General features: G+C 45.1%; 1 protein-coding gene across 2 annotated transcripts in view; it reads right to left on the bottom strand.

The window, feature by feature from the left end:
- LOC135105175 (sodium/mannose cotransporter SLC5A10-like) overlaps positions 1–10,739 on the bottom strand; it is a 23,208-nt gene extending 12,469 nt beyond the window's left edge. The window contains exon 1 of one of the 2 annotated variants that reach the window (XM_064013250.1): positions 10,494–10,739. In XM_064013250.1, coding sequence (XP_063869320.1) covers positions 10,494–10,628 — 135 coding nt within the window. In that variant the 5' untranslated portion in view covers positions 10,629–10,739. Of the gene's footprint in view, positions 1–9,511; positions 9,641–10,493 lie in introns of those variants that run through there. The other variant, XM_064013251.1, reaches the window with a different exon arrangement.
- Between the last annotated feature and the right edge of the window lie 3,273 nt (positions 10,740–14,012).

Raw genomic sequence — 14,012 nt, 5'->3', positions numbered from 1 at the left:
ATGTGGATCCGTTTGTGTGTGTGTGTGTGTGTGTGTGTGTGTGTGTGTGTGTGTGTGTGTGTGTGATACCTCTCTGACAACTATACTTCTGCATAAACCAACCCCCAACCCCCCCCACATACACACACACACACACACACGCGCGCGCATTAGGAACTGAAAAAAATGCTCAAGGGAAAAAAATATTAAATGAAAAAGAAGGAAAAAAGGCTGAGAACTATTGCTAAACAGGTAAAAGGAGGAGGAGGAGGAGGAGGAGGAGGAGGAGCAGTGTTGACCAGGGAAGGGAAGGGAATGGAAGGGTGCATCATGTCTTCCGCTGGACTTCCCCGAGGAGTGTTGGTGGTGGTGAAACGTGAACACGCCTACCTTCTCTCTCTCTCTCTCTCTCTCTGGCGGTGACTCAATAGCAGCGCGTGGGCTTCGTATTAATAAGAATGACGAACTTCCCTCCTCCGCCAAGTGAAGGTTGTTTTCATCACTCGGGGCACGACAGAGGTACACAAAGGATTACACTTGAATGTCCCTATCCAGACAGATTCGTGTGTTGAAATTATTGTGGCTCTCACTGCGTCAGCTCTCAAAGGGTAAAGAGATATGGACTTATGGATACAATTGAACGTCTTGATATAGATTTGTGTGTTGAAATAATCTGGGCTTTCTTTACGTCAGTTTTTCAAAGGCACCAGATGAAGGCGTATGAATGCACAGTGAACATCCTTATATAGATTCTTATGTTAGAATAATCTGAATCATTACCATCCTTCAAAGGCCGAAGAGATGAAGACTTGTGGGTATTTATTTCATTTTATTTATTTTTATTTATTTACTTTTTTACTTAAGAGAGGTACTGGCCAAGGGCAACAAAAATCTATTTATATATAAAAAAAAGACACACTAAGTACTGTTGACATGATGTGGATTCTCATTATGTCAGTATTCAAACGTCGGAGAGATGAAGAAAACAAGAAAAACGAGAACAAGAACAAGAAGAACAAGAACAAGAACAAGAACAAGAAGAACAAGAACAAGAACAAGAACAAGAAGAAAATATAATAAGAAATAGACACCTACACTTCCTAAAAAAAAGTCTCACGTAATGCTGCTAAAAAAGGCACGGAATGAAGTGACATACGGAAAAGTGTTTAAGGAAATCCCACCTTGCGTCACGGGTCACCAATACACCCCATATGATGCAACAAGAGTCAGCAACACTAGGTCTTCCCATCAGGTCTTCCCTTAGGTCCTCCCTCGTCAGCACAACACAGTAATCAACAGTAGGTCTTCCCATCAGGTCTTCCCTCAGGTCCTCCCTCGTCAGCACAACACAGTAATCAACACTAGGCCTTTCCATCAGGTCCTCCCTCGTCAGCACAACACAGTAATCAACACTAGGTCTTCCCATCAGGTCTTCCCTCAAGTCCTCCCTCGTCAGCCCAGCACATTAATGGATAAATAAAATAAACAAGCACATACATATTTTTTGGCGCATAACATCATGATTAACCCTTTCACTGCGACACGAAACAACCAGCAGCAGCAGAAGCAATGCGTGAAGTCTTTATAAGCATCGACAAGAAAGTTTGCGATGAAAAGAATAAATATTGTAATTTCTTCCCAGTTGTTGTTGTTGTTGTTGTTGTTGTTCTGCTACATCATCATAATCATCACCTTCATCATCATCATCATCATCATCATCATCATCATCATCATAATCATCACCTTCCTCTTCTCTTTCGCGACTAGCACCCTCAGCAGATTCATATTTTCCTTCCCCTGGAATTCCCCGCTGACCAGACGCTCTCTCACATACTAAAGAAGAAAGTGTAGCTATGATGAGGAAGGCAGCAGACTATAAAGCTCCTGGTAGTGGTGGTGGTGGTGGTGGTTGCATTGGAATGACTGTTACATCACACAGGTCGTATATGTGTTGGTGATACTAAGTGGTGAATGGACTGCAGTAGCTTTCTCTCTCTCTCTCTCTCTCTCTCTCTCTCTCTCTCTCTCTCTCTCTCTCTCTCTCTCTCTCTCTCTCTCTCTCTCTCTCTCTCTCTCTCTCTCTCTCTCTCTCGCTCGCTCTCTCTCTCTCACAATGTTCAACCTTGCGTAGCGATCATGAAGGAATTTTGGGAGTGTTGAGATGCCACCTACCCAAAAGAAGGAGAAAAAAAAAGAAGATAAAAAAATAAAGTTTGAGGCAGGAAAGGAATAAAAAAAAAAAAAGCTGACGTGACTAGTTTTCTCTCAGTCCCTCCTTGGTTTATGTAGAGATTCGTGTGTGTGTGTGTGTGTGTGTGTGTGTGTGTGTGTGTGTGTGTGTGTGTGTGTGTGTGTGTGTGTGTGTGTGTGTGGGTGGGTGGTTGGGAACAAAAGATGAGAGCTAAGCAAATTTCAACGGGTACTAAAGTAGTGATCTGATGTCTCTCTCTCTCTCTCTCTCTCTCTCTCTCTCTCTCTCTCTCTCTCTCTCTCTCTCTCTCCTTCCCTTCTACTACTACTACTACTACTACTACAATATCTTTACCACCACCACCACCACCACCACCACCAACAACAACAACAACAACAACACTTCCACCACCAACAACAACGATGAACAACAACAACAACAACAACAACAACAACAACAACAAACAACAACAATAATGGCAAACGAGTAAAAAAAAAAAAAAAACACACACAAACACAGAAACCAACAAACAAACCAAAACAAACCCAATACCACACAAACAGTTATCTTTTTTCGTTAAGCTTGAATCAAACTGTCACCAAGGCAGAGAGAGAGATTCAAGCTTCCCTCCCTTCCGTGGTGAGCAGGCAAGGGTGTGGATGCTTTGATTGGCGGAGAGTGAAAGTGACGAAAGGGAGGAGGCGAGGTGAGGAGCGAGGTGCAGTGAAAATTAGGCGAAGGTCTTTGCTGTAGCGGGGCTGTGATGGGAGGAGGTGTAGGTGTGGGTGTAGTAGTCAGGTGTAGCAGGGAAAAAAAATAATAATCTAGTTGCAATTATTCTGTCTATGGGAGGTGACTGCACGTGAACACAAGTTTTGAGGCCAACAAGAACGAAAGACAAACTAGAAGCACTATAATTCCAGCACGATATGATACTGTACTGAGAGTTATATTTTACTAAAGGGAGGAAAAAAGATTGCACGTGGACGCTGACTTCTGACACCAACAGGAGCACAAGACAAACAGGAGCACAATAATCATAATACGTGGAGTTGATGTAGCGCAAGTTCTCTTTTTCCAACGGCGTGTGGTATCTGTTCTAATGGGTTAGGTTAGGTTAGGTTAGGTTCAAAACATGGTGTATAGTCTGGGATACTTTCACTTATAGACTCTCCACCCTGTACATAAAATAGGAGACACCTCAAAACATTATATTTTCATCCTCGCAACAAGACAAACCATGATGTAAAGCTTGGGACACTTTCCTTTAGAGATTCTCCACCTGGTATATTCAATTCAAAACACCTCAAAATATTTTCATCTTCACATGCGTACTCTATACACGCCTCGGAACACCAGCCTTGCATATAAACGTGGGAACGCGCGTCCTTACCCGTGAATCACTGACACACTTCATTCCTCCTCCTCCTTCCCTACATCTCTCCCAGCCTGTGACGTGCTTCCTGCAAGCATTTCCTCTTTGGGTATCCCCCGCAGGAGTCTGACGCCCCTCAACGCGCTGCTTCGTAGAAATGCATTAAATGAATAAATAGATAAGTAAATACAAGGGGAAGGATATAAATCTCAGAAATAAAAAAAAAAACGTACCTTGACTCCTACAATGTGGTCAAACACCTTTTTTTTCGACACACACACACACACACACACACACACACACACACACACACACACACACACACACACACACACACACACACACACCTTTGCCTTCTCTAATCGTAACCTTATTTCTGAGTTCTCTCGTGGCATTTCCGAGGCTGCGGTAACCTGCTTCACCATGGAATACTTGTTAACTACTTACTGTTTCATGGGCAGAGAACAGTCTTTTGCCTGACATGGAAGGGTGTACAGAAAAGAAAAAAAAAGTTAAATAGATGAGTAAATACATAAGGAAATAGATAGACAGATAAATAGATAAAGAGAAAGACAGACAGATACACAGATAAACATAATGTCGTGCTCGTGGTAACAAAACTGGGGGAGGTTGACAGACGGTACAGCCTTTGTCACACATCTGAGCTGCTGTACCCTGTATTGATTTTCTTAAAGTCTCCCTATCTTTCGTCTCTCGTGATTCTTCTAATTAGTGTTTCCTTCCCTCCTATCTGTCAATCTGCCAATCTATCTATCTATCTATCTATCTATCTGTCAATCTGTCAGTCTATCTACCTCTCTATCTGTCAATCTGTCAATCTATCTATTTATTTATCTATTTGTCTCGCGTATTCCCTGCGTGTCAAAGTTTTGGAAGAATGAACACCATTGGACGTGAAATGGTTGATAACTCACACGAAAAGAAGAAGAAGAAGAAGAAGAAGAAGAAGAAGAAGAAGAAGAAGAAGAAGAAGTACTCCTGATTCCTGGATCCTAAGGGTGAGTTATGAAACACAGAACAGACACGTTGTCAAGAGGACACACCTGGCGCCGTGCCAAACACCAGCCTATTGCCTCACACTCCGGGCCATCACCACCATCACCACCACCACCACCACCGCCGCCGCTGCCGCCGCCGCCTCCCCCACGCAGGATGACCACCAGTGCCACTCAGGGTCCTCTTGTGCGCCGTCTTATTTCCTATATGCAAAAGTTTCTCTCTCTCTCTCTCTCTCTCTCTCTCTCTCTCTCTCTCTCTCTCTCTCTCTCTCTCTCTCTCTTATGCCAAGTCAGATCTTAATCGATGTAAACTTTATTCTTCTGAAACCCAAGTGCTTTCAATAACACAAGTCCCGTGACGGTCCACTAATACCACAGCCACAAGTGTTGAGTTCAGTACGTGCCGGGAATACCATCAACAAGGACACTGGTCAGTGAATTCATGCATAGTGAGACGAAAGACGTGATGATGAAAACACACGGCTCCTTCTATCATATTGGCGAAGTCGTCTAGGAGAGGTGCGCCATTAAATACATCCGTAAACCTAAATTTTATTGTCTGGGTTAGTAATCTTTCAAGACACTTCTCAAATTTTGGATAATACTTTTCAGGCTATACGCTTTGGGAACTGGCACCTTCAGAGCGTCTTTTTTTATGCTTTTATGTTGCTCAAGGCCAAACACCATCTTTAAATAAAAAAAAATAAATGAAATAAATAATAAGTACCATATTTCTGATGAGAGAGTAAAGTAGAGATACGAGTCTGGATGTGAATTTGGTGGTGAAACTAACGCCGTCGCAACAAGTAATGGTCGTTAATCCACACAGAACAGTTAAAGGGTTTCCGAAAAGTTTCGTTTCTATTATCCATCACCGGAAGAACAAAGAAAAATAAAGAAAATTCTGAATCAATGAAAAGTTATCGGAAAAAAAGTGAAAGAAAAAAAGAAAAAAAAAGAAGAAAGGTCCGAATCTATGAAAAATTATCGGAAGTGAAAAAAAAAGAAAAGAAAAAAGAAAAAAAAAGAAAGAAAAGGGGAAAAAAAGGAAAAATCAAAGAATGGGCACGCAATATTGATTTCCTCCCAGGACGTGGCTTTCTTCCCTCAAACCCATGTATACGCTTTCTACAGACAGCGTAATCTTCCTTATTATTATTCAAGGTATGGTGGCGGGACAATGGGAGGATGACGAGGATGATGATGATGATGAGGAAGAGGAGGAGGAGGAGGAGAAAAAAAACGAGGAAGAAATTATGATGGTAAAGAGAAGAAGAAGAGAAGGAGAAGAAAAAGAAGAAGAAAAATAAGAAAAAGAACAAGGACAATAATAATTACAACAACAATAACAACAAGTAGAACAAGAACAAGATGATGATGATGATGATGATGATGATGATGCTGATGATAATGGTAATGATAAAGATAAAAAACGAAGGGAATAACAACACCCAGCACCACCACTACCACCACCACCACAACCACCACCACCCCCACCACGACCCACAATAATAACCACCACCACCACCAATAACAATACCAACAACAACAACAACAACACCATACAAGCCTTTCATACAACACCCGTCCATCACAAACTACGCTGCACTCAACACACAACAACATGACCTTCCGCACAGAGGAATGACAATCATAACACTTCACTCCCCAGTCTGTGTTCCGTCTCACGCCTCGCCCTTTACCCTCCTCCCTCCACTCAGCCTTGTCCACCTTACAAACACCTGCGCGTGCACCTCAATATCGCAACCTCATCAAAACAAGTGAGATGAGAGAACAATGACACAATATCGCACATAAACTTCCTTAGAATGTGTGTGTGTGTGTGTGTGTGTGTGTGTTGAGTGTTAACTTCATCCAGGGTTCACAGACGGTCACCCATCCAATTTATAATCGGATCCGGCGTTGTTTAACCTCACTGATCGGACGAGAAGCGGCGTATTTAATTTGTGTGTGTGTGTCTGTGTGTGTGTGTGTGTGTGTGTGTGTGTGTGTGTGTGTGTGTGTGTGTGTGTGTGTGTGTGTGTGTGTGTGTGTGTGTGTGTGTGTGTGTGTGTGTGTGTGTGTGTGTGTGTGTGTGTGTGTGTGTGTGATGGTGACAAGGGAAGAAACACATCCTTACCGCGAAACGTAGCAGGCTGCGTTTCGCCTCCTCCTCCTCCTCCTCCTCTTCTATCTTGCTGTACACATCTTGTTATGGACCGAGGCTATTGTTTCCTGTATTGGTGCCGAGTCATAATTGCTGTCCCCTCCTGTTCCTTACACACACACACACACACACACACACACACACACACACACATATTTGACAGTAGATACCATACTGTTACCAATACGTGTGTGTGTGTATGTGTGTGTGTGTCCTCCAATCTAGTCATGAGTCGCAGATCTGAAGAAAGTCTGTAAAACGTAGTGCTGTCTGTACCCTGAACCACAGCGGTGCCTTCGTTAGGGAGCGCGACTCCGGGAACACATCTCGTGACCACATGGAGCGGCTCACTTCTCGTCTTGAAAGGAAAGAAAAAAATCATGTCCTGGACGACTTGGCGGCAGCAAGGTGGCGGGAAGGAGAGAGAGGACAGGAAATGTGCGGCGAATGGCGTAACACTGCTGGAGCCTCCCCCTCCTCCCCTGTCCCTCGAAAAGCAGTCACGCAACGCCGCAGTGCACCTGACGCCGCTCCTGTTCCGGTCACACTGATAACCCACATGTCCTCCACAGCACATACCACCTTGACGTAGCACGAGGGGCTGCACCGCGTCCCTCAGAGAGAGAGAGAGAGAGAGAGAGAGAGAGAGAGAGAGAGAGAGAGAGAGAGAGAGAGAGAGAGAGAGAGAGAGAGAGAGAGAGAGAGAGAGAGAGATTCTGTCCTGTCACCCACTCTCTTCTTATTATTCATTAATGATCTAAACCAAACTTCTTGTCCTATCCACTCCTACGCTGATGATACCACCCTGCACTTTTCCACGTCTTTTCATAGACGTCCAACCCTTCAGGAGGTAAACATATCACGCAGGGAAGCCACAGAACGCTTGACTTATGATCTTTCTAAAATTTCTGATTGGGGCTGAGCAAACTTGGTATTGTTCAATGCCTCAAAAACTCAATTCCTCCATCTATCAACTCGACACAACCTTCCAGACAACTATCCCCTCTTCTTCAATGACACTCAACTGTCCCCCTCTTCTACACTGAACATCCTCGGTCTGTCCTTTACTTATAATTTGAACTGGAAACTTCACATCTCATCTCTAGCTAAAACAGCTTCTATGAAGTTAAGTGTTCTGAGACGTCTCCGCCAGTTTTTCTCACCCCCCAGCTGCTAACTCTGTACAAGGGCCTTATCCGTCCATGTATGGACGGATAAGGAACCCCTCACATGTCTGGGGGGTTCCACTCATACTGCTCTTCTAGACAAGGTGGAATCAAAAGCTTTTCGTCTCATCAACTCCTCTCCTCTAACTGACTGTCTTCAGCCTCTCTCTCACCGCCGCAATGTTGCATATCTAACTGTCTTCTACCGCTATTTTCATGCTAACTGCTCTTCTGATCTTGCTAACTGCTTGCCTCCCCTCCTTCCGCGGCCTCGCTGCACAAGACTTTCTTCTTTCTCTCATCCCTATTCTGTCCACCTCTCTAACGCAAGAGTTAACCAGTATTCTCAATCATTCATCCCTTTCTCTGGTAAACTCTGGAACTCCCTGCCTGCTTCTGTATTTCCACCTTCCTATGACTTGAATTCCTTCAAGAGGGAGGTTTCAAGATACTTATTCATCAGTTTTTGACCACTGCTTTGACCCTTTTATGGGACTGGCATTTCAGTGGGCATATTTTTTTATTGGATTTTTGTTGCCCTTGGCCAGTGTCACTCCTACATAAAAAAAAAAAAAAGGCGGGTCCGTATTCAGCTGAGACACTCCTGTGATCTGAAGCGTCTGATTTTGAGCGTTCAAGTTAGTGTGTTCCTTTATGGTGTGTTCACTCGAGTCACCGTGCAGAGTTACCATGACGGAGCGGAACCCACTGATCTGTCGCGTTCTGGCTGGAGAGCTGGATTGAGACGCGGTCCTTGAGTGTCACCAGCAGCTATCTTGAAATCTATCCTGATTATCATGCCCACACTATTCCTAATCGCGCTGTTTGTGGTGGTGGTGAAAACTTGCGTCTCCCGTCTGGGCGCCCACCGTGTTGTCGCTGCAGTGCTCCAGCCCAGCCTCAAGGGAACCTCACTATCTTTTATAATACTGAGCGTCTAGGCGTGGCCCTCTTGGGGATTTAATTGTTTTCTGCCTTGCCAAACCTACCCGCGCCGCGCCCTGGGTGATTTGAGTACACCCTCGCTCACCCTCGCCTTCGCTATACCCATCCCAGCCACCCATCCACCCACCCACACACACACACACACACACACACACACACACACTCTCTCTCTCTCTCTCTCTCTCTCTCTCTCTCTCTCTCTCTCTCTCTCTCTCTCTCTCTCTCTCTCTCCAGCGATTTTTTCTTGTCGCTGTAAGTACAGTCTGTCCCGGTGACACGTTTGCCACACAAGCCTGTCTGAACAATATCCATGAAAAGAGAAAATCCCCCCACGCCCCCCCCCCCAAAAAAAAAAACAAATGCAAAAAAAGTGATCAATGATTATGAAATAAATCTATGAATAAAGAGACACATGAATGAAATATAATCTTCTTTCATTTAACTCCCGAGGGAAAGACAAACATGGCGGACGTCAGTTTATCTATATAACGATACTACTACTACTACTACTAATAATAATAATAACAAAAACACACATCTGAAACACACGATGGCATATAGGAGCGTGTAGAGGCGACAACTTTCCCCAACCACAATGCTAAACGCCACAAGGCACCGCGGCTCACCATCAACACAAACCCCCACCAACAAACACTCAAGGACGAGCACCGAAGACCACATCCACTTCACCAATCTCGTCTTGGCTGCGTCCTGTTGCAAGTGGAGCCTGGACACACAGCGAGGGTCATGACGGGAGGCAGAACACGCATAGCCGTCCCTCATGACCCTGTGGTGCAGTTACAGGAGCAGCGGGAGTAGATACTTGTTGATTCAGTATTACGAGGGCAGATGCAAGGAACGGTACCAGCCTGACGGGGGCAAAGGTCTGTGTTGGTGTCTCTCGTCAGTAAGAAGGTACTTTGTTACTTTTACTTTTGCTCCTTGTGGTGGTTCAGGATGTTTCTGGCCAAGGTGAGGTGGACCTTCGCTCAGGCCGTTTGTGTCACCGTTCTTTGTCCTGCTCTGGGTAATTTCCGGCAGGGTGTTGTGGTGCAAACTGGCGTATCCTGCCTTTAAGGGACGCGGTGGAGTGAAGGAAAGTGCGTGTGTGCGTGTGCATGTGTGTGCGTGTGTGTATGTGTGTGTGTGTGTGTGTGTGTGTGTGTGTGTGTGTGTGTGTGTGTGTGTATGTGTGTGTGTGTGTGTGTGTGTGTGTGTGTGCGCTGCAATGTGACCTTGGAGTGACGTTATACAGGTTGCCGGGAGAAGAGAAGGAAAGATACCGCTGGACACTCTCTGGCGGGCTTTTGAGTACTTGAGTCACTCCAGCACTGCGCCACGACCAGCGGGTGTTTCACTGGTACGGTACAAGAATGCTGCTGCTGCTGTTGTTATTAAAGCAAGTATAACAACAACAACAACAACAACAACAACAACGACGACGACGAAGACGACGACGACGACAACAAGAACAACAGCAGCAGCAGCAGGAAATCTATCAATACTACTACTGCTGCTGCTACTACCACTTTTGCGATGAATAGATCTGCTACTGTTATAACGACCGTCGGTATAATATCCATATTTGTATACTTATATCCACACACACACACACACACACACACACACACACACAGGGGTAGGTACTCACAAATAAGCCCACTGCCAGGACGAAGACGAAATACACTACAATAACAACCACGTCGGGTATTCCAAGCTTGGACTCGCCGATCTGCCCGAAGGCCGCCTCCTCCTCCTGCAGCGGCACCATCGTCGTCTCCGCCATGGTCCTGCCGCCCTCAACACACTGTGACCGTCCAGCGAGTCACGATAAGGGGAGGCGAGAGAGCGACACACCTTCCACTTGAGCTGGCCAGTGACACACTAAGGCCGGCGCTCAGAAATTCCCAGCCGTACGAGTTGAGATCCCTGCCTGCATGGTCTCGCTCCCCCTGCCTCTCCCTCTCTCTCAACAGAACGAGCGAAAGGAAGTAAACACGTGGATGAAAGCAACGCTCGTCGTTACTTGTCACGTCACGGAGAAATGAAGGTGTTACTGACTCAATGGTTCAATTGAGGTGAGTTTGTTATTATCTACAGAGAGAGAGAGAGAGAGAGAGAGAGAGAGAGAGAGAGAGAGAGAGAGAGAGAGAGAGAGAGAGAGAGAGAGAGAGAGAGAGAGAGAGCTGTGAAGGATGGAGCAAGTGGCAACTCTCTCTCTCTCTCTCTCTCTCTCTCTCTCTCTCTCTCTCTCTCTCTCTCTCTCTCTCTCTCTCTCTGACCTTGTGTTTCAGCTCCCACACCCTCGCCCCAGTGGACGCCGAGAGCATCACAAGCCCGAGCACCATAGGCCCCTTCAGGGAAGCAACAGAAGGCGGGACAGAGGCACGCCACTCCTCTACTCATTAAGCGGGGCAGCCTGGCAGCTGAGTTGAATCATGTGTGTCAAATTAAAGCATAGTACTTCAAAAAAAGGGGGAGATGGAGGAGGAGGAGGAGAAGTACGTACAAGAACAGGAACAAGGAGAAGGAGAAAAAGAAGAATAAGAACAACAACAACAACAACAACAACAACAACAACAAGTCCCAGTAGTAATTAAGTGTAGCACAAGAGAGGAGTGCAAACAGGTATCCTTGAGGACCTCTTTGCCTGCTGGATCTACAGAACACTTTCACTCCACCACCACGGCCATACACACACACACACACACACACACACACACACACACAAGTCAACATATCACTGCACCACCAAATCCTTTTCACATACAAATCATAAGCAATGCAGGAAAGTTAGTGTGGCTTCCTCAAAGTGTAATATGACACTGGTAGGAGAGATGGAAACAGTGGGAGTGTTTTATACAGGGACTGCCACGTGTAGGTCTGATGGCTTCTAGCAACTTGTCTTATTTTTCTTGTTCTCGGGTTCAGTAGTCAGATTGTTAATGCTGAGTCAACAGGGAGCTTTAAAAGATTAGATAAATATATGGGTGGGGTTGAGGAGAGAGAGAGAGAGAGAGAGAGAGAGAGAGAGAGAGAGAGAGAGAGAGAGAGAGAGAGAGAGAGAGAGAGAGATTCAGCTAGTGACCTTGACATAATATCAGGTGACGCGTGAGTTTCTTTCTCTTTCTCTCTCTCTCTTTATTATTATTTACCTCAGTCACCTCTCCCTCAACAGGCGAGCAGCGTGGGCAGCTTGGCGGGGCAGGTCTTCACTCCAAGGCGCGGGCAGGTGACGCATAAGATCAAAGTGAAAATGTAACTAGAGAAAAATATTTGAAATTCTCCTATGATTTTTACGGCCGTTAAGTTGATAAGGGTAGTGGACATGCAGGGCGAGGCCAGTGAATAGTGAAGCTGATGAATAAGGGGAGTGTTTATCATTAGTTTACCTTTTTTTATTTATTTTTTTCAGGATAGCATGACTTTCCCTAATACTTTGTTCACCTCTTCCTATTCCTGCATATCTTCTCTTCTCTCCTATTCCTGCTTTCCGTTTTTCTTCTTCCTGTATCTAAAGTTCTCTTCCCTTCCTATATTTCATCATATCCCTCTTCTATCATGGAAAACGCACACTAGATAAATATTTAACCGGTCAGTTTTAATACAGCAGGACGGTGTGAGCGGGGTGGGTGGGGTTCCTGTGGGCGGCGCTGAGGGAGGCCCACCACGGACAGTCTTAACCAGCAGTCAGGAACGTCATGGCAAGGAACGGAGGGTCATCAAACTGTACATGTCTCTTACCACTGAGCTGAGGCCCCACCGAGATGCTGTGGTGGCTGAGGTGGTGAAGGTGGTGGTGGTGGAAGTGGTGGTGGTGGTGGTGGACACTAGGAAAAGTTTTGCTTCCCAGAAAATGAGTCGAACATTAACGCGTGTCTTGTCTTTCTTTTTTTTTTCTTTTTCCACGTAAAACTGGAGATACTGGTGCTGATACGAGACTTTCTATTTATATTCTCGTCTGGATATTCTGCCCACCTCGCTATGTAATATGCAGGAGTTCACAAGTCAGTACCTTCACTCTCCCTTGGGAAGATGGAACACTCGATAATTTAAGCCTGGGAAGGATAAATATGATGAAACACTCCCTCAACACCGTCACCTGCTTCTTCCCGTGACGTCACAAGAAGAACAACAACAGCAACATCTTCTCCACCTTCTCCTCCTCCTTCTCCTCCTCCTTCTCCTCCTCCTCACGTCCTTCACGCCTTGTCTCTCGCCTGTTCTCTGATTAAGCCTGCAATACACAATTCTAAATATTATGTGTGATTCATTCTTCCGCTCCTCATGTTTCCGGTGAAGTCTCTGTTTCTCAATGGCTGGTGTACGTAAATTTGTGCCCTCTTCCTGTCTCGTGTTTGTTGTCTATTCTTGGCTTTGTCTTATGTTAGAGAGAGAGAGAGAGAGAGAGAGAGAGAGAGAGAGAGAGAGAGAGAGAGAGAGAGAGAGAGAGAGAGAGAGATTGGGCAGTACTGGCTTTCTCGTAGTAGTAGCGGTAGTAGTAGTAGTAGTAGTAGTAGTAGTAGTAGTAGTAGTAGTAGTAGTAGTAGTAGTAACAACAACAATAGTTACCCAAAACACATATAAACCATAACTTACTACACACTCTGATACAAACAAACAAACAAACATGCAAACAAACAAACAAACAACAAGAGAATGAAATAAAATTAATATACATAAGTGTACCATCAAACTATACAAAGAGAAGAAAACTGGGGTCTTGTACTGGGTAACTATGGTATTTTATTCACACCCGTGGCTTACTCACTACTCGCTCTCTTTTTCTCTCTCTGAGCCAGCCGTTGCTCCTCAGTACCACTATGATAACTTGGTAAATAAGTGGTAAGGCGAGCAGGAGTGGAAGTGATAAGAAGTGATAAAAAGATAAAAAAATAGATGGTTTAGTCACATAGTAAGAAGAGAAGACTAGGAACCGATTCAAAGACCCCGTTGAAAGCCAGTTAAGGGAAGAAGATCGAGGGAAGACAGAGAGTGAGATGGAGGGATGGAACTACGATAGAGAGGCAAAGGGTGGGAGTCACAGAGGAAGATGCAAGGGACAAAAACAACTGGAGGAGACTCGTACATCGCCCCAAACCCTCACTCTGGGGAAACGGCGAAAAGAGAAGAACCTGGTGAGTAAGTAAGGGAATAAATAAGCTAATAA

Source organism: Scylla paramamosain, chromosome 11 (assembly GCF_035594125.1).
Source record: "Scylla paramamosain isolate STU-SP2022 chromosome 11, ASM3559412v1, whole genome shotgun sequence".
In the NCBI taxonomy this organism is placed as follows: Eukaryota; Metazoa; Arthropoda; class Malacostraca; order Decapoda; family Portunidae; genus Scylla; species Scylla paramamosain.
The sequence above is the reverse complement of the archived record's forward strand: the minus strand, read 5'-3'. Positions and strand labels throughout refer to the sequence as shown.